Source organism: Oncorhynchus nerka, linkage group LG4, assembly GCF_034236695.1.
Source record: "Oncorhynchus nerka isolate Pitt River linkage group LG4, Oner_Uvic_2.0, whole genome shotgun sequence".
Classification (NCBI taxonomy): Eukaryota; Metazoa; Chordata; class Actinopteri; order Salmoniformes; family Salmonidae; genus Oncorhynchus; species Oncorhynchus nerka.
Genome location: NC_088399.1, coordinates 84,482,937 through 84,509,018, shown reverse-complemented (window position 1 = coordinate 84,509,018; position 26,082 = coordinate 84,482,937). Strand labels below are relative to the sequence as shown.

General features: G+C 41.2%; 3 protein-coding genes across 3 annotated transcripts in view; 2 read left to right on the top strand and 1 right to left on the bottom strand.

The window, feature by feature from the left end:
- Positions 1-1,274: 1,274 nt before the first annotated feature.
- Positions 1,275-10,373, bottom strand: tfpi2 (tissue factor pathway inhibitor 2). The gene is made up of 5 exons (XM_029658805.2): positions 10,213-10,373; positions 9,803-9,973; positions 9,312-9,491; positions 2,386-2,559; positions 1,275-1,929 (listed from the first exon to the last, which is right to left on the bottom strand). The coding sequence occupies exons 1-5, from the start codon at positions 10,286-10,288 to the stop codon at positions 1,814-1,816; spliced, it is 717 nt and encodes a 238-aa protein (XP_029514665.2). The 5' UTR covers positions 10,289-10,373; the 3' UTR covers positions 1,275-1,813.
- Positions 10,374-15,935: 5,562 nt separating this feature from the next.
- gngt1 (guanine nucleotide binding protein (G protein), gamma transducing activity polypeptide 1) lies at positions 15,936-17,268 on the top strand. The gene is made up of 3 exons (XM_029658804.2): positions 15,936-16,024; positions 16,332-16,433; positions 16,829-17,268. The coding sequence occupies exons 2-3, from the start codon at positions 16,335-16,337 to the stop codon at positions 16,955-16,957; spliced, it is 228 nt and encodes a 75-aa protein (XP_029514664.1). The 5' UTR covers positions 15,936-16,024; positions 16,332-16,334; the 3' UTR covers positions 16,958-17,268.
- Positions 17,269-17,729: 461 nt separating this feature from the next.
- zgc:85777 (uncharacterized protein LOC405871 homolog) overlaps positions 17,730-26,082 on the top strand; it is a 40,789-nt gene continuing 32,436 nt past the window's right edge. The window contains 1 exon segment of the mRNA XM_029658801.2: positions 17,730-17,956. Coding sequence (XP_029514661.2) covers positions 17,774-17,956 — 183 coding nt within the window. The 5' untranslated portion in view covers positions 17,730-17,773.

Below are 26,082 nucleotides of genomic sequence, written 5' to 3'. Positions count from 1 at the left end.
GGGAGATAGATAGGTATATTTGGGACCCGATTCAGGAAACTAGGCATATGTGGCAAGTCACGACTTCACGTAAAAAAAAAATGTTTTAATCAAAATGAGTTATTTGGCAGAAATGCCTTCTAGAACATGTGAACTTCCATGTTCCTTAATAACAAACTTGTATGCCATCTGTAAATACGAATAAAATGGTTAAATTACGAGCCGAATTCAGGTGGTGAGTCACATTTATGACATCCTCTCTGATACCACATCCTCGGTAATGGATGATTTACCCTGAAGTCCTAATAGAGTACCAGCCAGACATATTGCACGTTTACTATTTATATCCAAGCTGAATGGGCTGGCAGTTACCTTTTGATGACTTCCATAAATATGTATAGCCTCCGAATCACAGAGCTACAGCTTTTCTTTAATGGGATGATTGAATAAGGGGGAAAAGCACAGGGCAGGTACAATGGTGGGGGTGAAAGATAGGCTACAAGGTTGTTTTATGAAACTCCACATGAGAAGATTTATTAAACTTTTGTCATGTCTTAGATGGTACAGAGCAACACTGAAAACAAGAAAAATATGCATGTGTACTGATTCTGCTGCCAAAACTAATATTTACACATTAAATAAAAATGCATGAGCGTGAACAGAACACGTTGTTACTTTTCTATTGTGTTGGTTTCTCAACAGAAACTTGCAAGTTAGGGTTCATGTCAAAACAACAAAATAGATTGGAAATGTCATGTTATTGTATATTGGGTGGGAATGTACCTGCAGTTGTGTCAGTATTCTGTATCACAGATTACATTGTTGTGTTGACTTTCCGATACTGTATATACAGACTCTGGTAAAGAGGTTAATGTAAATATAGTTTGTTGACTTCCTTCTAAGGCCAGCAAAGTAATGAATGTGCTGCCATAACTCTCTCCATCTATTAAGTGGGGCAGCAGGTACACTAGTTGCTAAGAGCATTGGGACAGTAACGAAAGGTCGCTGGTTCAAATCCCTGAGCCGAGCTGGTGAAAAATCAGAGCAAGGCACTTAACCCTAATTGCTCCTGTAAGTTGCTTTGGATAAGAGCGTATGTAAAATGTAATGGTTACTACCCTGCTCTAGTCCGGCTGTTCTGAAGGGGCTGAAAATAACCCAGTCAAAGCAAGATAAGAGAAAGTTAGATTTAGGGTGGAAAGGAAGTGGGATAGGGAGAGAAACAGGTATCAAGCTCTTGGATGAGAAGGGGCATGGTGACAATGCCAGCATACATGAAAAAAAGAGGACGCACATTCAGTTCTTATTCCTGTTTAGTAACAGGATTATATTTAGAGGCAAAGTGGAATTTCAGGACAAATGGGAGAAAAGCAACTGAGTAGTGTACAGACAAAAATGTCTTGAGTTATTTTATTATATCCATTATGTCATGGTGTGAAAACTTAATATAAAGTTAAGCAAAGGTTTTTGTTCAAATGTACTATGTTGAAAACACAAAACAATACATAAATTATTTTGCTAATATTACTAATATTACTTTTTTTTAATTCTACAAAAATATATTTTTATATTGTATGATAGTTGCCATGGTAAATGTATACTACAATACAAACTGTCTTGAGAAACGTACTCAGCAAAAATACTGCTGGTGTAGGTCGATTCACATTTGATTGATTGGTTTGCTATTTTCAACTATGCATCACAATGAACCATTACAGACAAGGCAGTGCAAGTAGCAAGTCAATTATGGTGCAGTAAAAAAAATATAATTCAACATGTCAATGTTAGTTCAATTATGGTCAATTCTTGTGCCCCTTTGAATAAAATCACTGAATCAAATTGTTGACCATTTAATATTGTTATTAGGCTTTATTCTAATACGGTTTTTGGAAGTTGTTCTCGTCATGCCTGCTCTTCTGCCTGTTTTTCTGCTTATCCATGGTTTCCCAGCTGAAACAAAGAAAATGACATATCATCATACAGGTCATTATTACATCCCAGTAAGGTGCAGAACGTTCCGTTTGCATGCTGGTGGGCAGGGAGACCCTCAGCTCTGCTAAAACCATCTAAAACTATTGAAAACTATGTGCAGATTAACCTAAACCACACATACCTGTCAGTTATAATACACTTGTATTTTACTCAAATATCCAATTAATGTGGCCAATATTGAGAGATTGAGATGTAATCCAGCTGTTACTCGGATACTAGCTGGCGCTAACGAAAAGGCCTGTAGCCATTACTGCAATTATGGGGAACATGCAAAAGGTTGTTGAGCTGGCAGATGTAATAAGTCTATTGGTCATTATATTCAAAAACACCCCCTCCCTTCCCCCCAGTTATATCTTCGGATAAACAGAGAACACTGTTTGTGTGTGTGTGTGTGTGTGTTGACCACTATCATACCTTTAGCACAGATGTCCATGCAGCTTTGTCTGGATATAAAGTTGTTGCTGCTTCCTCCACAACCTGAATAGATGAACTGCTCACACATCCTGGAGGCTGAGTTGTAGTAGTAGCGCGGTATAGATGCAGCACATCCTCCTTTATCCAGGGGATCCAGGCAGAGCACAGGAGTAGCTGTCAAGCACATAAAACAACTATAAGAACTCTGGGAGAGAGTAGGCTACTCTTCAGCTAACATTAACCAAGATGCTCATCTCTAGCCTGGGTGCCAGTCTGTTTGGTAATGTAACCTAGCCTGGGTGCCAGCCTGTTTGGTAATGTAACCTAGCCTGGGTGCCAGCCTGTTTCTGATCTGTCGCCAACTCCTTATGGAACTCTCATGCCAAACATGACAAGGAGTGGCCAGGAGTTGAACAGCTAAACAGACGGGTAACCAGGCTACATCTCTAGTTTCTTAATAACGTAAGTAGATATACAATTGAAAGAGTATACTGGATGGAATCATTTCAGAATAATATTGTTATAGAAAAACAGGACAATAGGCAGAGAGTAGGCTACTCTTCAGCTTGCTTTGTCTCATTTTCGACCGAGAGGCTCATCCCCAGCTTCTGAACATAAACAGACGCACAACTGAGTGAAATGTATGGAATAATTTCAGGACAATTCCTGAGAGAATTAAGGCACTCAGATACTGTGTGACTCTTGAGTATAGTATTGATAGAAGAGACTGTTAGTGTCAGGATTGGTCCTTTTTGTACTGGTCCTTCTGTGTTTCTTTTGTTTTGTATCCCCTTTTTCTCCCCAATTTCGTGATATCCAATCACAATCTCGTCTCATCACTGGAACTCCCCAACGGGCTCGGGAGAGGCGAAGGTCGAGTCATGCGTCCTCCGAAACATGACCCGCCAAACCTTGCTTCTTAACACTTAACCTGTAAGCCAGCCGCGCCAATGTGTCGGAGGAAACACTGTTCAACTGACGACCGAAGTCAGCCTGCTGGTGCCCGGCTCACCACAAGGAGTCGCTAGAGCGCGATGAACCTGGGATCGAACCTGGGATCGTATCCCAGGCTGTAGTGCCTTAGGTTGCTGCGCCACTTGGGAGGCTGGTACTGGTCCTTCTATCTAGTTTGAGTATAGTATTGATTAGAGGTCGACCGATTAGTCGGAATGGACGATTAATTGGGGCTGATTTCAAGTTTTCATAACAATCGGAAATCGGTATTTTTGGACACCGATATGGCCGATTAAAAAAATAAACTTCTTAAGACCTTTATTTAACTAGGCAAGTCAGTTAAGAACACATTCTTATTTTCAATGACGGCCTACGAATGGTGGGTTAACTCCCTCGTTCAGGGGCAGAACGACAGATTTTCACCTTAACAGCTCAGGGGATTCGATCTTGCAACCTTACAGTTAACTAGTCCAACGCTCTAACCACCTGCCTCACGAGGAGCCTGCCTGATACGTGAATGCAATAAGCCAAGGTAAGGTGCTAGCTAGCATTAAACTTATCTTATAAAAAACAATCAATCAATCATAATCACTAGTTAACTACAAATGGTTGATGATATAACTAGTTTATCTAGCATGTCCTGCGTTGCATATAATCAATGTGGTGCATATCATTGCTCCAATGTGTACCTAACCATGAACATCAATGCCTTTCTTAAAATCAATACACAGAAGTATATATTTTTAAACTTGCATATTTAGCTAAAAGAAATCCAGGTTAGCAGGCAATATTAACCAGGTGAAATTCTGTCACTTCTCTTGGGTTCATTGCACGCAGAGTCAGTGTATATGCAACAGTTTGGGCCGCCTAATTTGCCAGAATTATACGTAATTATGACATAACATTGAAGGTTGTGCAATGTAACAGGAACATTTAGACTAATGGATGCCACCCCTTAGATAAAATACGGAACGGTTCCGTATTTCACTGAAAGAATAAACTTTTTGTTTTCGAGATGATAGTTTCCGGATTCGACCATATTAATGACCTAAGGCTCGTATTTCTGTGTGTTATTATGTTATAACTAAGTCTATGATTTGATAGAGCAATCTGACTGAGCAGCAGCAGGCTCGTAAGCATTCATTCAAACAGCACTTTTGTGCGTTTTGCCAGCAGCTCTTCGTTGTGCGTCAAGCATTGCGCTGTTTATGACTTCAAGCCTATCAAGTGTGCGCGCTAATAGCGTTTCAAACTTCACTCGCTCTGAGAATTGGAGTGGTTGTTCCCCTTGCTCTGCATTAGGTGACCCTGCTTCGAGGGTGGCTGTTGTCGTTATGTTCCTGGTTCGAGCCCAGGGAGGAGCGAGAAGAGGGACGGAAGCTATACTGTTACACTGGCAATACTAAAGTGCCTATAAGAACATCCAATAGTCAAAAGTAAATTAAATACAAATGGTATAGAGAGAAATAGTCCTATAATTCCTATAATAACTACAACCTTAAACTTCTTACCTGGGAATTTTGAAGACTCATGTTAAAATGAACCACCAGCTTTCATATGTTCTCATGTTCTGACCAAGGAACTTAAACATTAGCTTTCTTACATAGCACATATTGCACTTTTACTTTCTTCTCCAACACTTTGTTTTTGCATTATTTAAACCAAATTGAACATGTTTCATAATTTATTTGAGGCTAAATTAATTTTATCGATGTATTATATTAAGTTAAAATAAGTGTTCATTCAGTATTGTTGTAATTGTCATTATTACAAATAAAATATATTTTTTAAATCGGCCAATTAATCGGAATCTGCTTTTTTGATCCTCCAATAATCGGTATCGAAAAATCATAATCGGTCGACCTCTAGTATTGATCCGTGGAGGCTGCTGAGGGGAGGACAGCTCATAATAATGGCTGAAATGGAGCAAATGGAATGGCATCAAACACATGTGTTCAATGTGTGATTTGTTTGATCGTTTGATCGTAGCTAGCTACATAGCTAGCTACATAGCCGTCTTTGTTTCAAAGATAATTGTGTAGTCTAGAGCGATTTTCTAGGTTAGCTAGCCAGCTATTGTCGTTCTCCTAACGCAACGTAACGTAACCAACACTGCTAGCTAGCCAGCTAGCCCCGAAAAGCAGCACTGTAGAAAATTCACACTCAACGGAACGACTTGATTAGGGTAGTGTCAACAACGCAGCTAGCCTACCTCAGCAGTACTGTATCATTTTAATCATTTTAGTCAATTAGATTCTTGCTACGTAAGCTTAACTTTCTGAACATTCGAGACGTGTAGTCCACTTGTCATTCCAATCTCCTCTGCATTAGCGTAGCCTCTTCTCTAGCCTGTCAACTATGTGTCTGTCTATCCCTGTTCTCTCCTCTCTGCACAGACCATACAAACGCTCCACACCGCATGGCCGCGGCCACCCTAATCTGGTGGTCCCAGCGCGCACGACCCACGTGGAGTTCCAGGTCTCCGGTAGCCTCTGGAACTGCCGATCTGCAGCCAACAAGGCAGAGTTCATCTCAGCCTATGCCTCCCTCCAGTCCCTCGACTTCTTGGCTCTGACGGAAACATGGATCACCACAGACAACACCGCTACTCCCACTGCTCTCTCTTCGTCCGCCCACATGCTCTCGCACACCCCGAGAGCTTCTGGTCAGCGGGTGGTGGCACCGGATCCTCATCTCTCCCAAGTGGTCATTCTCTCTTTCTCCCCTTACCCATCTGTCTATCGCCTCCTTTGAATTCCATGCTGTCACAGTTACCAGCCCTTTCAAGCTTAACATCCTTATCATTTATCGCCCTCCAGGTTCCTCGGAGAGTTCATCAATGAGCTTGATGCATTGATAAGCTCCTTTCCTGAGGACGGCTCACCTCTCACAGTTCTGGGCGACTTTAACCTCCCCACGTCTACCTTTGACTCATTCCTCTCTGCCTCCTTCTTTCCACTCCTCTCCTCTTTTGACCTCACCCTCTCACCTTCCCCCTACTCACAAGGCAGGCAATACGCTCAACCTCATCTTTACTAGATGCTGTTCCTCCACTAACCTCATTGCAACTCCCCTCCAAGTCTCCGACCACTACCTTGTATCCTTTTCCCTCTCGCTCTCATCCAACACTTCCCACACTGCCCCTACTCGGATGGTATCGCGCCGTCCCAACCTTCGCTCTCTCTCCCCGCTACTCTCTCCTCTTCCATCCTATCATCTCTTCCCTCTGCTCAAACCTTCTCCAACCTATCTCCTGATTCTCCCTCCTCAACCCTCCTCTCCTCCCTTTCTGCATCCTTTGACTCTCTATGTCCCCTATCCTCCAGGCCGGCTCGGTCCTCCCCTCCCGCTCCGTGGCTCGACGACTCATTGCGAGCTCACAGAACAGGGCTCCGGGCAGCCGAGCGGAAATGGAGGAAAACTCGCCTCCCTGCGGACCTGGCATCCTTTCACTCCCTCCTCTCTACATTTTCCTCCTCTGTCTCTGCTGCTAAAGCCACTTTCTACCACTCTAAATTCCAAGCATCTGCCTCTAACCCTAGGAAGCTCTTTGCCACCTTCTCCTCCCTCCTGAATCCTCCTCCCCCTCCTCCCTCTCTGCAGATGACTTCGTCAACCATTTTGAAAAGAAGGTCGACGACATCCGATCCTCGTTTGCTAAGTCAAACGACACCGCTGGTTCTGCTCACACTGCCCTACCCTGTGCTCTGACCTCTTTCTCCCCTCTCTCTCCAAATGACATCTCGCGTCTTGTGACGGCCGGCCGGCCAACAACCTGCCCGCTTGACCCTATCCCCTCCTCTCTTCTCCAGACCATCTCCGGTGACCTTCTCCCTTACCTCACCTCGCTCATCAACTCATCCCTGACCGCTGGCTACGTCCCTCCCGTCTTCAAGAGAGCGAGAGTTGCACCCCTTCTGAAAAAACCTACACTCGATCCCTCCGATGTCAACAACTACAGACCAGTATCCCTTCTTTCTTTTCTCTCCAAAACTCTTGAACGTGCCGTCCTTGGCCAGCTCTCCCGCTATCTCTCTCAGAATGACCTTCTTGATCCAAATCAGTCAGGTTTCAAGACTAGTCATTCAACTGAGTCTGCTCTTCTCTGTATCACTGAGGCGCTCCGCACTGCTAAAGCTAACTCTCTCTCCTCTGCTCTCATCCTTCTAGACCTATCGGCTGCCTTCGATACTGTGAACCATCAGATCCTCCTCTCCACCCTCTTCGAGTTGGGCATCTCCGGCGCGGCCCACGCTTGGATTGCATCCTACCTGACAGGTCGCTCCTACCAGGTGGCGTGGCGAGAATCCGTCTCCTCACCACGTGCTCTCACCACTGGTGTCCCCCAGGGCTCTGTTCTAGGCCCTCTCCTATTCTCACTATACACCAAGTCACTTGGCTCTGTCATAACCTCACATGGTCTCTCCTATCATTGCTATGCAGACGACACACAATTAATCTTCTCCTTTCCCCCTTCTGACGACCAGGTGGCGAATCGCATCTCTGCATGTCTGGCAGACATATCAGTGTGGATGACGGATCATCACCTCAAGCTGAACCTCGGCAAGACGGAGCTGCTCTTCCTCCCGGGAAGGACTGCCCGTTCCATGATCTCGCCATCACGGTTGACAACTCCATTGTGTCCTCGTCCCAGAGCGCTAAGAACCTTGGCGTGATCCTGGACAACACCCTGTCGTTCTCAAATAACATCAAGGCGGTGGCCCGTTCCTGTAGGTTCATGCTCTACAACATCCGCAGAGTACGACCCTGCCTCACACAGGAAGCGGCGCAGGTCCTAATCCAGGCATTTGTCATCTCCCGTCTGGATTACTGCAACTCGCTGTTGGCTGGGCTCCCTGCCTGTGCCATTAAACCCCTACAACTCATCCAGAACGCCGCAGCCCGTCTGGTGTTCAACCTTCCCAAGTTCTCTCACGTCACCCCGCTCCTCCGCTCTCTCCACTGGCTTCCAGTTGAAGCTCGCATCCGCTACAAGACCATGGTGCTTGCCTACGGAGCTGTGAGGGGAACGGCACCTCAGTACCTCCAGGCTCTGATCAGGCCCTACACCCAAACAAGGGCACTGCGTTCATCCACCTCTGGCCTGCTCGCCTCCCTACCACTGAGGAAGTACAGTTCCCGCTCAGCTCAGTCAAAACTGTTCGCTGCTCTGGCCCCCCAATGGTGGAACAAACTCCCTCACGACGCCAGAACAGCGGAGTCAATCACCACCTTCCGGAGACACCTGAAACCCCACCTCTTTAAGGAATACCTAGGATAGGATAAAGTAATCCTTCTCACCCCCCTTAAAAGACCTAGATGCACTATTGTAAAGTGGCTGTTCCACTGGATGTCATAAGGTGAAAGCACCAATTTGTAAGTCGCTCTGGATAAGAGCGTCTGCTAAATGACTTAAATGTAAATGTAATGTAAATGTACCATTCCACCTATTCCGCTCCAGACATTACCACGAGCCCGTCCTCCCCAATTAAGGTGCAACCTGGTATTGATAGAGGAGACCGTTAGAGTGTCCGGGTTGGTCCTCATTTCCTGATTACTCATAAACTATTGCATGTCATCATGGCCAGAATTTTGATGAGGATGTGGCTGTTTGCAATCAAATTGCCAAATTTCATGAAAAAGCTTCCTCTAATCTTGTTTCTACATCATTCCAAAGTAATACAGCGTTAATAACACAATAGAGTGAACACAGTGGAGTCTCATGAAAACTAGAATCTGGATCTATTTTGTCATTTAAAAAAAAGTTACCTTAATTTAACTAGACAAGTCAGTTACGAACAATTCTTATTTACAATGATGGCCTACTCCGTTCAAACCCCGATGACCCTGGGCCAATTGTGCACCGCCCTATAAGCCCATGCTCAACACTGGATGTGGAAATGTTTTCCCTATTGTGCTTCACGGCTAATCGAAAACAGTCAGACTGTTGACCTTGACTATTGTCCACATACTTTTGTGTGGTCTGCAGTACTCCATGCAAGACAACTGGTCCTGAAAGCGGTTGTCGTTGCCCTGACAGCCTCCGTAGACGAACTGCTCACACTGCATGGTGGTCATGTTGAAGAAGTAGCTCAAGAAATTGGCCCGACAGGGACCCACCTCTTTCTGGAACCTGCAGATCTGGGGGATCTCTGGTGGGGTGGAGAAGGTGAAAAGAAACACATTCTTATAGGAACTATTGAAAAATGAAATGGGTCACATTGTATCGTCTTTTATCCTGAATTGGTTTGGATTTACATTTCAAAACCCCAAAACTTTTCAAAAGTGCTGTCGGCTATATGTTCATACAATTCATGACTTAGAATTGTTTTGATGACATAAAATAAATGGCCTATAGTCGAAATAAAAAAATAAAACTGAACTTGATGAATATTTAAATGCAAAGAAAAACTACTGAGAATACCACACAAAAACAGACTTGTATGAACAAATAAAAACGTACTTGGTATTCTAAAACATGCTTTCTGACACGCCAGAAAACTCATGAAGTTGTTTGCATTCCCTTGGCACCCTCCATAGACAAACTCTTCGCATTGTTGAGTGATAGTATTGTAGTAGTAACGTTGGATATCTCCTCTGCAAGGTCCCTCATCTACTTGAAGTAGACACACCTCTGAAATTAGCAGAAACACACAACATCAACATTATTGCTGGCTGCAAAATTAGGTCAAGGAATCTCTGAAGTACAGATTCATGTCGACAACAACTTTATCACTACTGAAAAGTCATGAGCCAACGCCCATCGATTGATTATGATTGCAAAGTATTTTGGCGTCGAGAAAAACGAATAAAATATTAATGTGGCTATTACCAGTTACGGTATTAAAAATACATCAAATCATTTTTCTTTACCTTGTTTCGGTGACAATGCAAAAACGTAACAAAGAGAGAATGAAAGGATCAGAAAAATCAATGAACTGAGCTCCATTGTTGTAGATTTTCCCCAAGTTCAATTCTCCTTAACTCTTCTAACTTTTCGCACCATCAGTACAGCCATTTATACTCTTGTAAACGCTTTCCCAAGCGGCACGAGGGGCGGGCTATAATGGCTAATTTCCATACAAACCCGAAGTAGGAACGACCTGATTAATGTTTTGATCTGCATCATAGACAACGTCACGTTCATACACTGTTGAACTAATAACGCAATATGTCAAACGTCCTTCATCGCGCGCAATAGATACGGTCCAAACATTTGATGTGGAAAGAGACTACAATAAATGTATGCTAGTCTGGGAATGAAACTACTATGGGAGTATCATGAGAAGAAGGATTTGTTAACAGATTTATGACCATATGTGTCATAACATATGACAATGTTAATTATTGTTTTTTCTTCTACTTTATTTAACTTGTCAAGTCAGTTAAGAACGAATTCTTATTTACAATGACGGCCTACCCCGGCCAAACCGCTGGGCTGGGCCAATTGTGCGCTGTCCTATGGCACAGCCCAATCACAGCCAGATATGATTCAGCCTGGATTCGAACCAGGGACTATAGTGACGCCTCTTGCACTGAGATGCAGTGCCTTAGACCACTGCACCACTCACTTTGAAAAGTGGTTTCCAGTAATGAATTATAACAAATGATTAGATCTAGAATTTGAGAGTTGATTTATTAATGTGGGTGACAGGCTTTTAATGTTCTATTCGGTTCATGTTTAAGCCCTAAATCTAATTCAGATGAATGAAATTGATTTACAGTATGTGTGTGAATAGTCCACATACTCACTACAAAATATTGCCTTGTCTCTAAGGAAGTGATACAGTATAAAACATTAAGCTTATGTCATTCTTTATTGTGTCATAGTCCCCATCACATCTGGATGTTTCCCAATAAAAAAAAACAATCACAACTCTGGGCATCCATGCAGGATCTGTCTTGGTGAACTTTATTAGCTTTTCTCTTTACATCAATAGAAATGTAAACCGGTGGGAACTCTAAAAGGTATGAAGATACATGTTTCAAAAAGGACCAACTCAGTGGCCTTGTAGTTAGTGTCCACCCTGAGATCGGAAGACTGTACAAATATGGCCCAATTCCTCTCAAGCTGCCTCAACGCTATGAGCCGTTCCGGCTTGCACATGCCAAGGCTTGTGCAAAAGGCTACTTAGCTTTCAACAAGGAGAGTGGAGTGAGAAAATGTCATATGAGCTGCTTTATAATGTGTCCTATTTCTGTCCTAACCGACAACTGGTTCCCTGGATGCATAAGAACAACAACACTCTCCCCCTCATTGAGATTTTGTCCTTTGATAGACCCCTACAAAATGTCCATGAATTATAATCCACCAGTGGAGGCTGCTGAGGGGAGGACGGCTCATAATAATGGCTGGAATGGAGTAAATGGAATGGTATCAAACACGTCAAAGATGTGGTTTCCATGTGGTTGATAACATTCCATTGACTCCATTTCAGCCATTATTATGAGCTGGCCTCCCCTCAGCAGCCTCCACTGTAATCCACATAATAATTCAAATACATTGTTGCTGCAGTATTCTTTTCCTGCTGTAGCAAACTGTCTTAAGTTAAGATCCTACATCTGTACCTGACCTGTATTTGATAGAATATTGAATAAGAGTCTTGGTCAAAGAAGAAAGGCCTATTTCCTAATACATATCAATTACATAAGTAGAGAACTATATCCCATAATGACAAAGCAAAAACAGTATTTTTTAAACATTTTTGCAAATGTATTAAAAATGAAGAAAAATGTGCTTATTTACACAAGTATTCAGACCCTTTGCTATGAGACTCGAAATTGAGCTCAGATGCATCCTATTTCCATTGATCATCCTTGAGATTTTTTATAACTTGATTGGAGTCCACCTGTGGTAAATTAAATTGATTGGACATGATTTGCAAAGGCCCACCCCTGTCTATATAAGGTCCCACAGTTGATAGTGCACGTCAGAGCAAAGACCAAACCATAAGGTCGAAGGAATTGTACGTAGAGCTCCGAGACAGGATTGTGTCAAGGCACCATTGAAGGTCCACAAGATCACAGTGGCCTCCATCATTCTTAAATGGAAGAAGTTTGGAACCACCAAGACTCTTACTAGAGCTGGCCGCCCAGGCCAAACTGAGCAACCGGGGGAGAAGGGCCTTGGTCAGGGAGGTGACCAAGAACCTGGTGGTCACTTTGACAGAGCTCCAGTGTGCCTCTGTGGAAATGGGAGAACCTTTCAGAAGGACAACCATCTCTGCAGCATTCCACCAATCAGGCCTTTATGGTAGAGTGGCCAGACAGAAGCCACTCTACAGCAAAAGGCACATGACAGCCTGCTTGGAGTTTGCCAAAAGGCACCTAAAGGACTCTCAGACCATGAGAAACAAGATTCTCTGGTCTGATGAAACCAAAATTGATCACCTTGCCTGAATTCCAAGCGTCATATCTGGAGGACATGGCACCATCCCTATGGTGAAGCATGGCGGTGGCGTCATCATGCTGTGATTATGTTTTTTAGCAGCAGGGACTGACTAGTCAGGATCGAGGGATAGATGAAGGTAGCAAAATACAGAGATCATTGATGAAAACCTTCTCCAGAGCGCTTAGGACCTCAGACTGGGGCGAAGGTTCACCTTTCAACACCACAACGACCCTAAGCACACAGCCAAGACAACGCAGGAGTGGCTTCGGGACAAGTCTTTGAATGTCCTTGAGTGGCCCAGCCAGAGCCCGGACTTGAACCCGATCGAATGTCTCTAGAGAGTAGAGGTCGACCGATTATTTGGCATGGCCGATTAATTAGGGCCGATTTCAAGTTTCATAACAATCGGTAATCGGCAGTTTTGGATGCCGATTATGGCCGATTACATTGCACTAATGTACATAGATTATTTTTTTAAATTATTGTTATTATTATTTATTTTTATTTTATACTGTGTTATTGACTTGTTTATTGTTTACTCCATGTGTAACTCTGTGTTGCTGTCTGTTCACACTGCTATGCTTTATCTTGACCAGGTCACAGTTGTAAATGAGAACTTGTTCTCAACTAGCCTACCTGTTTAAATAAAGGTGAAATAAAATAAATAAAAAACTCCACGAGGAGACTGCATGGCAGACAGAAGCCACTCTTGTTACACGAGTGCAGCAAGGAACCAAGGTAAGTTGCTAGCTAGCATTAAACTTATCTTATAAAAAACAATGAATCTTAATATAATCACTAGTTAACTACACATGGTTTATGATATTACTAGTTTAACTAGCTTGTCCTTCATTGCATATAATCATTGTGGTGCCTGTTAATTTATCATCGAATCACAGCCTACTTTGCCAAACGGGTGATGATTTAACAAAGCACATCCGCGAAAAAAGCACTGTCGTTGCACCAACATACCTAACCATAAACATCAATGCCTTTCTTATTAAATTCAATACACAAGTATATATTTTTAAACCCGCATATTTAGTTAAAAGAAATTCATGTTAGCAGGCAGTATTAACTAGGGAAATTGTGTCACTTCTCTTGCGTTTTGTGCAAGCAGAGTCAGGGTATATGCAGCAGTTTGGGCCACCTGGCTCGTTGCGAACTGTGTGAAGACCATTTCTTCCTAACAAAGACCGTAATTAATTTGCCAGAATTTTACTAAATTATGACATAACATTGAAGGTTGTGCAATGTAACAGTAATATTTAGACTTCGGGATGCCACCCGTTCGATAAAATACAGACCGGTTCTGTATTTCACTCAAAGAATAAATGTTTTGTTTCGAAATTATAGGTTCCGGATTTGACCATATTAATGACCCAAGACTTGTATTTCTGTGTGTTATTATATTATAATTAAGTCTATGATTTGATATTTGATAGAGCAGTCTGACTAAGCGGTGGTAGGCAGCAGCAGGCTCGTAAGCATTCATTCAAACAGCACTTTCCTGCGTTTGCCAGCAGCTCTTCGCAATGCTTGAAGCACCGCGCTGTTTATGACTTCAAGCCTATCAACTCCCGAGATTAGGTTGGCAATACTATAGTGCCTATAAGAACATCCAATAGTCAAAGGTAAATGAAATACAAATGGTAAAGAGAGAAATAGTCCTATAATTCCTATAATGACTACAACCTAAAACTTCTTAACTGGGAATATTGAAGACTCATGTTAAAAGGAACCACCAGCTTTCATATGTTCTCATGTTCTGACCAAGGAACTTAAAACGTTAGCTTTTTTACATGGCACATATTGCACTTTCACTTTCTTCTCCAACACTGTGTTTTTGCATTATTTAAACCAAATTGAACATGTTTCATTATTTATTGGAGACTAAATTGATTTTATTTATGTATTATATTAAGTTAAAATAAAAGTGTTCATTCAGTATTGTTGTAATTGTCATTATTACAAATGTATATATAAAAATCGGCCGATTAATCGGTATCGGCTATTTCTGGTCCTCCAATAATCGGTATCGGTGTTGAAAAATCATAATCGGTTGACCTCTACTGGAGAGCCCTGAAAATAGCTGTGCAGCAACTCTCCCCATCTAACCTTACAGAGATGGAAAGGATCTGCAGAGAAGAATGGGAGAAACTCCCCAAGTACCGGTGTGCAAGCTTGTAGTGTCAAACCCACGAAGACTCGAGGCTGTAATCGCCAAAATTTCTCATCCTAATATTTATATATTTCTTAATTCCATTCTTTCACTTTTAGATTTGTTTGTATTGTTGTGAATTGTTAGATGCTACTGCACTGTTGGAGCTAGGAACACAAGCACTTCGCTACATCCGCAATAACATCTGCTATATGTGAATGCGACTAATTCAATTTGAGTTGATGTAATAACATAAAAAAAGATAATGCACATAAAATCTTCATAATTCATAAAGGTCATGTTAACTGACTGATATTAACACATAGAACAAAACATATATGATCTCATAAGCCTGTGTTAACCTCCAAAACCCATTCCCCCCCCCCCCATTAATTTGAATTTTTTTAGGACTACAAGCTGGCAAGCTCCATACTCCCACACATTTTTTCTGTCTGCATTTTCCCTCTGCACTGACATGTAACCTTGCTACATCTAAAAGCCATAGAAAATGTAGGCTAATAGATCCATAGGCTACACATCTCTACACATGATGGTTCCATGTGGCTCAGTTGGTAGCACTTACAATGCCAGGGTTGTGGGTTCGATTCCCATGGGGGCTCAGTATTAACATGTATGAACTCACTACTGTAAATTGCTCTGGATAATAGTATCTGATAAAATGTCTAAAATGGATCCATCTGTTGTAGTATCTTTCCTTAGTCTATGCTTTTTTATCTGCACTGAAAACTCAGATTAGCCTTCTTGTCATGCTAACCTGAACTGCCGTGTCATTCCCCTTGACCCATATCTGCATTGGAACAGTGAAGAGAATCACAGGCAAAATATTGTTGGTATCCACATACTGTTCATATTCTTCCACTCTCATCGCAATTGTTAGACATCATAACAACACAACAGCCATGTGGTTTAAAAAAGAGACTCATAACAGACACCTGGAGAGTGGCCCTATGGCCTCTACTATGATGCTGCAGTGTTGGATTAAAGGGCATAGTTTTAATCAGATTAAGAGATTAGGATGTTTATGCAGATTACTTTATAACCCGGATTGAGGGAGAGGAGAGAGATTTCTCTGGCAGTATTCAGAGGTGGAAGACAGTTACCCGTAAAACGCAGTAAGTTTTTTTTCTTGTATTTTTTCCAATTAATAAATATTTGATAATTAATGTTATTACATTCATTAATCTAGCAAGCATAGGGAATGGATCATCTGAGTGTAGTATTGGGGGCCATTTTTATAAAATAAAATAATATCCACAACCCTAATCAACAAAATAACAAAAGATACGCAACCTAATGCATACAATGATGATTGTCATGGTTCTACGAGACACATTCTAAAATAGTTTTTGTGAGTGTGGCTCTTCTTTAAGAATATGTTTACCTTCCCTTTGGCAACAATGTATTTCTATTCTTTGACAGACAATGCCGGGGGTGATAAATATGGACGAGTTGACAGACGTGGATAAGGCTAAAATGGAAAGAGACCAAAAGAAGATTGAAGTCAAGCTTGAGAGATGGATGGTAAATTTGACACCTTACTTTGATTGATAATTTTTCCAATTGTAAAAGTAATATCTATGAAATAATAATAAGTGGGATAGTAATACATTTGTACTGTATTTTAAACACGGATAAAAGCCATGAAATGTTCCAAAGTGGAATGGATTGGTCATCAAAAGAGACTGTATTGACAGGTAACCTAGCGGTCAGGAGACAGTAACTGAAAAGTCGCTGTTCATGTAGTTGGCTCGGGGATTCAAACCAATCTGTCCATGTGCCCTTGAGCAAAGCATTTAACCATAATTGCTCCAGTAAGTCGCTCTGGATAAGAGCGTCTTCCAAATGACTAAAATGTAAATGCATGCTTGATATTACAGTTGTGTGTGTTACATGTTAACCCTTCTTTTGTATGACAGACGTCTAAGTGCTGTACTGAGTTTATGGAGGCGGTTCAGGCCGGTGTAGAAGAGGACACTCTGGTCAAAGGCATCGCAGAAGACAAGAACCCATTCAAGGAGTTGAAAGGTGGATGTGTCGTCTGCTGAAGAGGACAGGAGTCAGAACAGACAGTGGAGATTTTCTTTCACTGATTAGACCCTCTCTAGTGCCCAAGGACATGCCCCCTCCTAGGAAACATAGCTGGATCACCAATAGCTAACCGAGAGGAGATGGTAAAAAAACAAACAGATGTAAATAAATCTAAATCTCATGAAACCATGTAAATGAATCCTTCTAGATTGTGATCCCTCCTTGGAGTGATGCAGGAAATAAGGGTTGTTTTTGGAATGATTGTCAGAGGTTTGTTGGATGGTTTATATTGTCAGTAAAGAGCTTGTCTCCCATGAGACTGTCTATAGTCTGAGTGTGCACCATCTGTTTCATTATTGGACAAAACCACAGTAATTAAATGAGCTTGTTTACAACTACAAGTCACCCCGAATGTTGTGTGAAAGACAGAGTACTTTTACATGCTTATAGACACAAGATGGTATTGACAAATCTGCCATCAACGGGGGAAAAAGTAGTTATGAAAGTAAGGAACATGTATGTTATGGGTAGCTCACCTGAACATCATGAAATCCCCCTTTCTAGCCTACAGCTTTCTACTTTGTCTGACATGACCTACTACTGCATTTATGCCGCGTTGAAAACAACTGGGAACTCGAAAGAAATACGAAATCACATCATGACATCAGTGATCTTCAGGTCTGAAAGACGGATCTCTAGAAAAAGGCCCGCACAGAAATCGGAGATTTCGGAGTTCCCAATTGTTGTGAACGTGGCAATAGCCTGTGACACTACTAGTTGCGCATGTGCAGCTCATTGACGCACACACAACATAAACTGTTACTTACACAGAAATGGCTCAGCGACTGAATTTGGTAGTAAGCCGTCATTTCTCTAAATTAACCTCGCTAAGCAGTACAAGGAAGCTGGTTGAAAATGTGTCATCTAAACCCAAAACGGCCAGTGGTTCAGAGATAACGGCTGATCATTTACTCTACACACCAGAGCATTTTGCGTTGAAGGAATCTCTTAAAAAGGTATGCAAGACTGGTAGCCAGTTAGTTAGCGTACCATTACAACAATGAACCACATAATAATACAATCATGATTCAATTTCACACAAAGTTAATAATAATATAGCTTTCGTGGATGTGAATATTGGTGGTATAACTTGCAAATGATAATCGCACTTTAAGGACCATGGAAGTAGGTGAGAGGTCACTAACAGAAAGGCTAACTCGACACAAACGACTCTTTCTATTCGTATTATCTGAATAAGGTTTCAGTTCTATCCTACGACAATATTTCGCAATATTACAAGCACCACAACCTGAACAAAACAGAAAAAGCTGTATTAGTTGGATACAGCCTTGTGGGAGAAACGTGATGTTTGTCTGAATTTTACATATATACAGTACTTTGTTATTGTAGTTATAAAACGAATCTGATTGATATATACCACTTATAGACAACCAAATATTAATGTTATTTATGAAATATTGCACTACAATTGTAGCCCTCGTTATGGTTGAAACATTTTGCTGCGTGGTTGAAACAAACATCTCCGTGTTTCTGTCACAATCAGCGACAGTGATTTTTTTTTGGCAATCAATATTTCAATGTCATTCATTCAACCTGCCAAGCATCAAGCACATGTCGTATTCATACACAATTGTCCCAATGCATTTATAACTGGAATTTTGTCAAATTAATCTACCTTTTGCCTGTTGTTTAATCCCTGAGAAGAATCTGCTTCATAAACCTGTACTTGAATATTCATCAGGCTTATTGAAGGCAACCCTGGTCCTGGAGTGCTACAGGTATGTCAGGTGTTTTGAGTTATAGGCTGTGTTCAAGAGCATCAAAACCATAATGTATCTTGTGTAAATTGTGACTGACTGACTAGTATACAAATAATAAGTAGTTATTTAACTAGGCAAGTCAGTTAAGAACAAATGATTATTTATGATGCAAGGTGATTTGTAGATTAGTCAGTTGGCAGTCGCCTGCACTGTCGGCTGCAATGTCGAACAAGCCCATAAACTTCACTTTTTGCATTAAACCTGACTGACCAGTAGGTGGAATTTAGCCAATCATTAAAGTAGAACTGACAGTGTTTTAACTACTTTGCCGATATGAAACAATCAATCATAATATCAGTCAAAAATATAAAATTCCCTGTTTATACCACAAACCCATAAGAGGTTTTAAAAAAAAATAGGTTTTATTTGACCAAAAATTCCATGATGTACAGTAAGGCATTGTTGGCAGAATAGATGGATGCAGTTCAATACATGAGTAATATAATAGGCTACATCTGGAGCCAGTCTGTCTTAATTGTTCTGTTATGGTATTATGCACCTGGCCTCTCCGCTGCCACGGCTATTCATTTTCAATCTTGTTGAGTCCCAGGAAAATCCAGAATGCAAAAGCTTGTTGGACACTTCTTTTCTTTAGCCTACTAATAGCCTATTGGAGGAGAGATGAGCACTTGTGCTTGCTTGCTGAATGTAAAATAGGCTACAGTATTAGCAGGCGGGGAGTTGGAAAGGAGAAGCCCATACTTTCATATATTAGGCCTATCTTAACACTGGGCTACATCCTGACAAAATACACCATCTGAGTAGCCTGCTAATGTACCTTTCTGGACCTTCTAAACTGTTGAGAATAGACCCAAACTGATCCAAATGGTTGCATGATCAGGCCTAGGCTGTAGGCCTATGCAGTTATTTCGACATGAAACAAAACAGGAGGTATGAGCAGTTATTCAAATGAGCCTACATCACTGCAGTTTACAGCCCTAGACAAGAATTGTGTATTGACTTGATAACAATAATATATTCCTCATTACATGGTGTTGTAGCCTAGGTAGAAGAATGTTCTAGTCTAAAACCTTTACTGTTCAAAAGTTTGGAGTCACTTAGAAATTTCCCCCTTTTTTTTTTAAGGGCACCTTTTTTTGTCCATTAAATTAAAATAACATCAAATTGATCAGAAATACAGTGTAGACATTGTTAATGTTGTAAAGGACTATTGTAGCTGCAAACGGCTGATTTTTAATGGAATATCTACATAGTTGTGCAGAGGCCCATTATCAGCAACCATCACTCCTGTTTTCCAATGGCACGTTGTGTTAGCTAATCCAAGTTTATAATTTTAAAAGGCTAATTGATCATTAGAAATCCTTTTTGCAATTATGTGAGCACAGCTGAAAACTGTTGTTCTGATTAAAGAAGCAATAAAACTGGCCTTTAGACTAGTTGAGTATCTGGAGCATCAGCAATTTGTGGGTTCGATTACATGCTCAAAATTGCCAGAAACAAAGAACTTTCTTCTGAAACTCGTCAGCCTATTCTTGTTCTGAGAAATGAAGGCTATTCCATGCGAGAAATTGCCAAGAAACTGTAGATCTGGTACAACGCTGTGTACTACTCCCTTCACAGAACAGCGCAAACTGCCTCTAACCAAAATAGAAAGAGGAGTGGGAGGCCCCGGTGCACAACTGAGCAAGAGGACAAGTACATTAGAGTGTCTAGTTTGAGAAACAGATGCCTTCCAAGTCCTCAACTGGCAGCTTCATTAAATAGTACCTGCAAAACACCCGTCTCAATGTCAACAGTGAAGAAGTGACTCCGGGATGCTTGCCTTCTGGCTGTCAGCGGAGCTACGTTTTGTCTATAATTTGTCTGCCAGTTAAACAGTTAATTCAGCCTCATTTACTGCCTTTTTAGAAAAAATAGCTGATATGGCTGACTTGTTTAAACAAATATGATTTCTACTGACAATTGATGTACCAAACTATGGCATAAGGGAACGACGAGTGGACAAGAGGCAATCCGTAATTTCAATGAATTATTTGTTCAGCACTTTCAAAATGTCCAGTGGCAGAATTCAGAACATGGGCCATTCCTACAGTATTCGCGCTGTACACCAAGTCAGAACCGTAGGATAAATAACGGGAGCATATAAGCAGACAATGAAAGCTCTTACAATATTCGATGATGACATTTCTCTAAAACAGGCTATAGGCTAATTAAGAGGTGAAAAGGGACCAAATTAATAGTGAGGCACATGGGCTACTAACAGCTTACTACACAACATACACTTACTGTAGTAACATTATTACTTTCTTAGCTACATATGCATATTGCCCTGGCATTTCACATCATTTATGCAGCAGCATACAATACATTTTTGTACTCACCTTGTGCTGTGGTCGCGTCCTTCCAAACCACTCATTGTTGAATTTGTGATTTCCAACTTGTTGTGTAATGTTTATGTCCAATGGCCGATGAGCACCGATACGTTTTATCTATCATTTCTGATTCATTATGATGACTGCTAGCTAAGATTTTGAAAGTATGATGTTGACATGATCAGTCCAATCAAAGCTACTATAAATATAATGTGATTTGACGTCATTTTATCTGTGGCAAATGACCTTGATCCTTCTTGGATGGCCACTTTTAATGTAACGCTATGTCAGCAGCCAAAGGGCGAGAATTTTAGAGGTCTCCCCTTACACTTCGCAGTGACGTAGTTTCCCCATGAGTGGCAGAACACTGAGCCAATCACGGCACAACACTCCGTATTTTCTGCTTGCTTGCCCCACCACAGAAAGCACTGAGCCAGGCAGAAACACCTGCATTTTGGAGCTGCCTTGCTCAAGAAAACAAAAAAGAGACCGTGTTTGTTTGCGGCTTTATTAAGTCAATTATATATATATATATTTTTTTTTTACATTGTTTACAAACTGATATGTGACACATTAATGCCAAAATAACATGCAAAACAGGCAAGCCCAATTTTGTCATTGTATTTATTATTATTTTTTTGCAAAAAATGTGGAGCTCAAAACAGGTGGTGCTCAAAATAGGTGGGGCGTTAACAGGCTCTGCCCCACCTTCCCTGAATGAATGGTTGCCACTGGATTTAATCAATAGTGGAGCTTTGCATGGCCGGGGAACACAGAGCGCATCCTGGAGGAATGCACTACAGATCTGCCATTTCATAATCTGGTTACTTGTTTTTCTTGCACTTTGACAGGTAGCCTATTAGCCCTAATATTTAGCTAATGAATCGCAGAATATCTAGCCTTTATTTAGCTTCTTACTTCGGCTACACATCACTAGCACCTCTTTTCCAGCTGTTCCCGTGCGCAACAGGCAATAGGCTACGCAAGCCTCTCCGCAATAGGCCGTTTCTCTTCTCTTGAAATCCCAGGAAAAGCTATAAGTTACAAAAGCGACAGGACATTTTAAATATTTTTTTATACTAGGCCTAATAGCTTATTTGGGAAAAGAATCAGGCTTGCTCTTTTAATTGCTGAATGTAAAACAGGCCAACAGCATAGAAAATGCATGCTGGGAAAGAGTAGGAGAGGTAGTGCATTGGTGTGATCACTTTTGGCCGGTTATGGTAACATTGTTGCACTGATGCTTTGCAAATAGTTGCACAGGACAGACAGAGATGAGCACAGTGAAAAAGAGGAACCAAAATAATTATGGAAATCACTTGCAAACCACTTGATCAACAAGGCAGTGACATACTGTAGACCTAAAAATATGCGTAGGCTAAAAAGTGTTTGTTGTCGAATTGCTACAATTAAATATGAGTTACTATATTATTTTTAATTAGGCCTACATGTGCATTGATGTATTATTTGCTATTGTCAGTATGACAATGAACACACCCTGAAAGCACTGAATGGTCTGAACCAGTATCTGTGTGTTAGAGACCTCATGAATGGTCTTGTTACCACCTAATTAATAGCAGCACGTAGGATGTGTTGATTAACTGGTGTAGGACTGTAGATCAATAAACGATCAACTTTCCTCTAGTGTGGATGCTCACCCACATTTTATAGTTATGTAGCCTATTGTTTATCATTAGTTATCGTTGTAGTTATTGGCTTGGTGGATGGCCCGGGCCTTAACTCTGACAAAACACAACTAACGTTATTATTACAACAGAACTAGCCTACGAGTAAATAGCTAACGTTAGCAAACTTGAATTTAATAAATATCAAATTAGAATTGAATTCTCTATAAATAGACTCTTTCAAATTATTTACTCTTGTAAGTTTGCCACCAGTGTGCTGCGCTAGGGACATAAAGCGGAAGTCGAATCCATCACTTCCGTTGTTTGGCTGTGTCCATAGCAACGTTCGAAAATGAGGTGGATACGTCATTCCCAAACATTCTAAGAATTTATTAACCATATCTTAGTGCTCGCTTGTTAGACAATGTAAAAAATGTGTCCTATTCTTCCTGTGGGTGTATATGAACATATTTGAATAAGATCTAATGTTGCTAAAACACTGTTTATCATGAGTGACTGCCTAAATGGGGCCAGAGCCAGAGCCATTTATTTAGAGTTGGGCCAATGTGGTTTCTGCATTATGATGCATTTACATGAAGCGACAACATTAAATGGCAGCCATGTTAGCACCCTATTAACATTATATGGAATATATATATTTTTTAAATACTATAAAACGGAATGTCTAGAATGAGCATTATGATGCATTTACATAACACGACAACATTCTATGGCAGCCTAGTTAGCTCCTCATTAACAATATATGGGGAATATTTCAACAATGCTATGTAACTGAATGTCTAGAATTAGAACAATATTCAAAAAGTTGGCCTAACTGTCTAAATATATGGCTGTGGTTGGGACTAGGCATAGGCTAACCTCTACAGTACCTGCAGCCCTATAAGACTATGGTTGCCTTCCGCTTTGCTAGACAGTCACCGGGGACAAAGAACTAAAAATACAGAGAGCCCATAAACAGAAGGAAATCAAGACAGGGACGTAAATGGAAATAAAATGGTTTTCTATTGTGACTTAAACCTCAAAGGATGCAGGGAGGTTGAAAATAAACAAACATGCGGAAGATGGGAAGGATATAAATCTAAAAGGAAATGAGAAACAATATGAATACAACTCACCAGTGGAACAAATAGGACCTGTAGTTTATTAAAAGAATACAGTTGAGGGTTCCGTGCATTGTAAACTTGGTAGTGGCACACAAAAAATCCTTGAATTACTACAAGGTCAGAAGTTCATAATCACATTGCAAATCCAATCAGAATAGTCTAACCTGTTCTAACCTATGTTCCATTTTAGAGTAAAGTAGAACTTCTGAGATTACTACATTTCAAATCCTTGGCTCAGTCATGAAATGATGACTGCCCTGAAAACATGTTTAAGTGATATTACTGGAATGTTATTGCACTGTGCCCAGCTAGGTGTGAAACACAGCCAAGTCAGGGGAAAGTAGTGTTCTTGACAGTGCTCTTGACCCCAACTTATAATTCACAGCTCTGTGTTGTGAAATTGTTCTGGTATGCAACTTTACCAGTCAAAAATAACCTTTATGTATGATTTATAGTCCCAGTAGACGTGGACATTTCCCTTTCTAAGACCTAGCAGATCCTCCCCGTTCCATTCCTCAGGATTTGAACTTTGTCAAATTGTGCATTTATTGCAGAGGAAGAGCGGGACCCGTACTCTGCTCATATCTGTCTGTTGGTAATTTTGATTATACTGTGCTTTATTTCTCACAGGTTTGTTACTCAGGCCTTCCCCTGGAGTGAGTGTAGTGTGTGTATAGTGTTATTGTTCTGTACAATCCCAGAAAGAAACTCGTATGCTATAGACCTACCTGTCCTGTACTCGTAGGTTATACCTGTCCTGTACTCGTAGGTTATAGGTCTACCTGTCCTGTACTCGTAGGTTATACAGTAGGCCTAGCTGTTCTGCACTCGTAGGTTATACAGTAGGCCTACCTGTCCTGTACTCATAGGTTATACAGTAGACCTAGCTGTTCTGTACTCGTAGGTCATACAGTAGGCCTAGCTGTCCTGTACTCGTAGGTTATACCTGTCCTGTACTCGTAGGTTATACCTGTCCTGTACTCGTAGGTTATAGGTCTACCTGTCCTGTACTCGTAGGTTATACAGTAGACCTAGCTGTCCTGTACTCGTAGGTTATACAGTAGGCCTACCTGTCCTGTACTCGTAGGTTATACAGTAGGTCTACCTGTCCTGTACTCGTAGGTTATACAGTAGGCCTAGCTGTTCTGTACTCGTAGGTTATACAGTAGGCCTACCTGTCCTGTACTCATAGGTTATACCGTAGGCCTAGCTGTTCTGTACTCAGGTTATACAGTAGACCTAGCTGTCCTGTACTCGTAGGTTATACCTGTCCTGTACACGTAGGTTATAGGCCTACTTATCCTGTACTAGCAGGTTATAGGCCTACCTGTCCTGGACTCGTAGGTTATATAGTAGGCCTAGCTGTCCTGTACTCGTAGGTTATACAGTAGGTCTACCTGTCCTGTACTCATAGGTTATACAGTAGGCCGAGCTGTCCTGTACTCGTAGGTTATACAGTAGGCCTAGCTGTCCTGTACTCATAGGTTATACAGTAGGTCTAGCTGTCCTGTACTCGTAGGTTATAGGCCTACCTGTCCTGTACTCTTAGGTTATAGGTCTGTTTGTTGTTCTTGGCTGGTAGAGGAGCCAGTTCTGTGTATGTTGCTATCCCTCCTTGCACAATCTTTTGGAATATGAAAACAGGCATTTTGGGGAGGCATTTTCCTCTTGGCAATTGTTCGTTTGTCTTGAAATGCCTTCAAACCCCCATGGAAAGCCAGAACTTGTGCTTTACTCTGGTTATGAACTCAGTCATATTTAATAAGACTGAATTTTAAGATTTTAGAACAAACTCCATAATGAACAGTGACTCGTGGCCCCTGACTGTGGCTTATGCACTGAAGGAAGCTGCATTACACTAAATTAGTCATTTTCCTCACTTAACTGCATAATTATGGTGCTTTTAATTGCTTTTAATTTTCTCTCTACCTGCCATTGGAGAGTTGTTGTGCTCCACAGCAACGCTTGAATGCAGATTTATAGACAGGTTTGTCAAGGGTCTCTACATTACCTACCGAAATGGAATTGGGAGGAAGCACATGTCGTTGCCTAAAATCAAACTATTTTACATAGGCAGTATTAACTGTTTTGAACATTTCCACCCAAAAACAGGTCTATTTTTATGAGGATGTAGACTTAGCGAAACAATTTCAGGTGGCTTGTTGAAACCAATTATGCATCGTAGATTAAATGCATATAGGCTATGTTAAACACTTAAA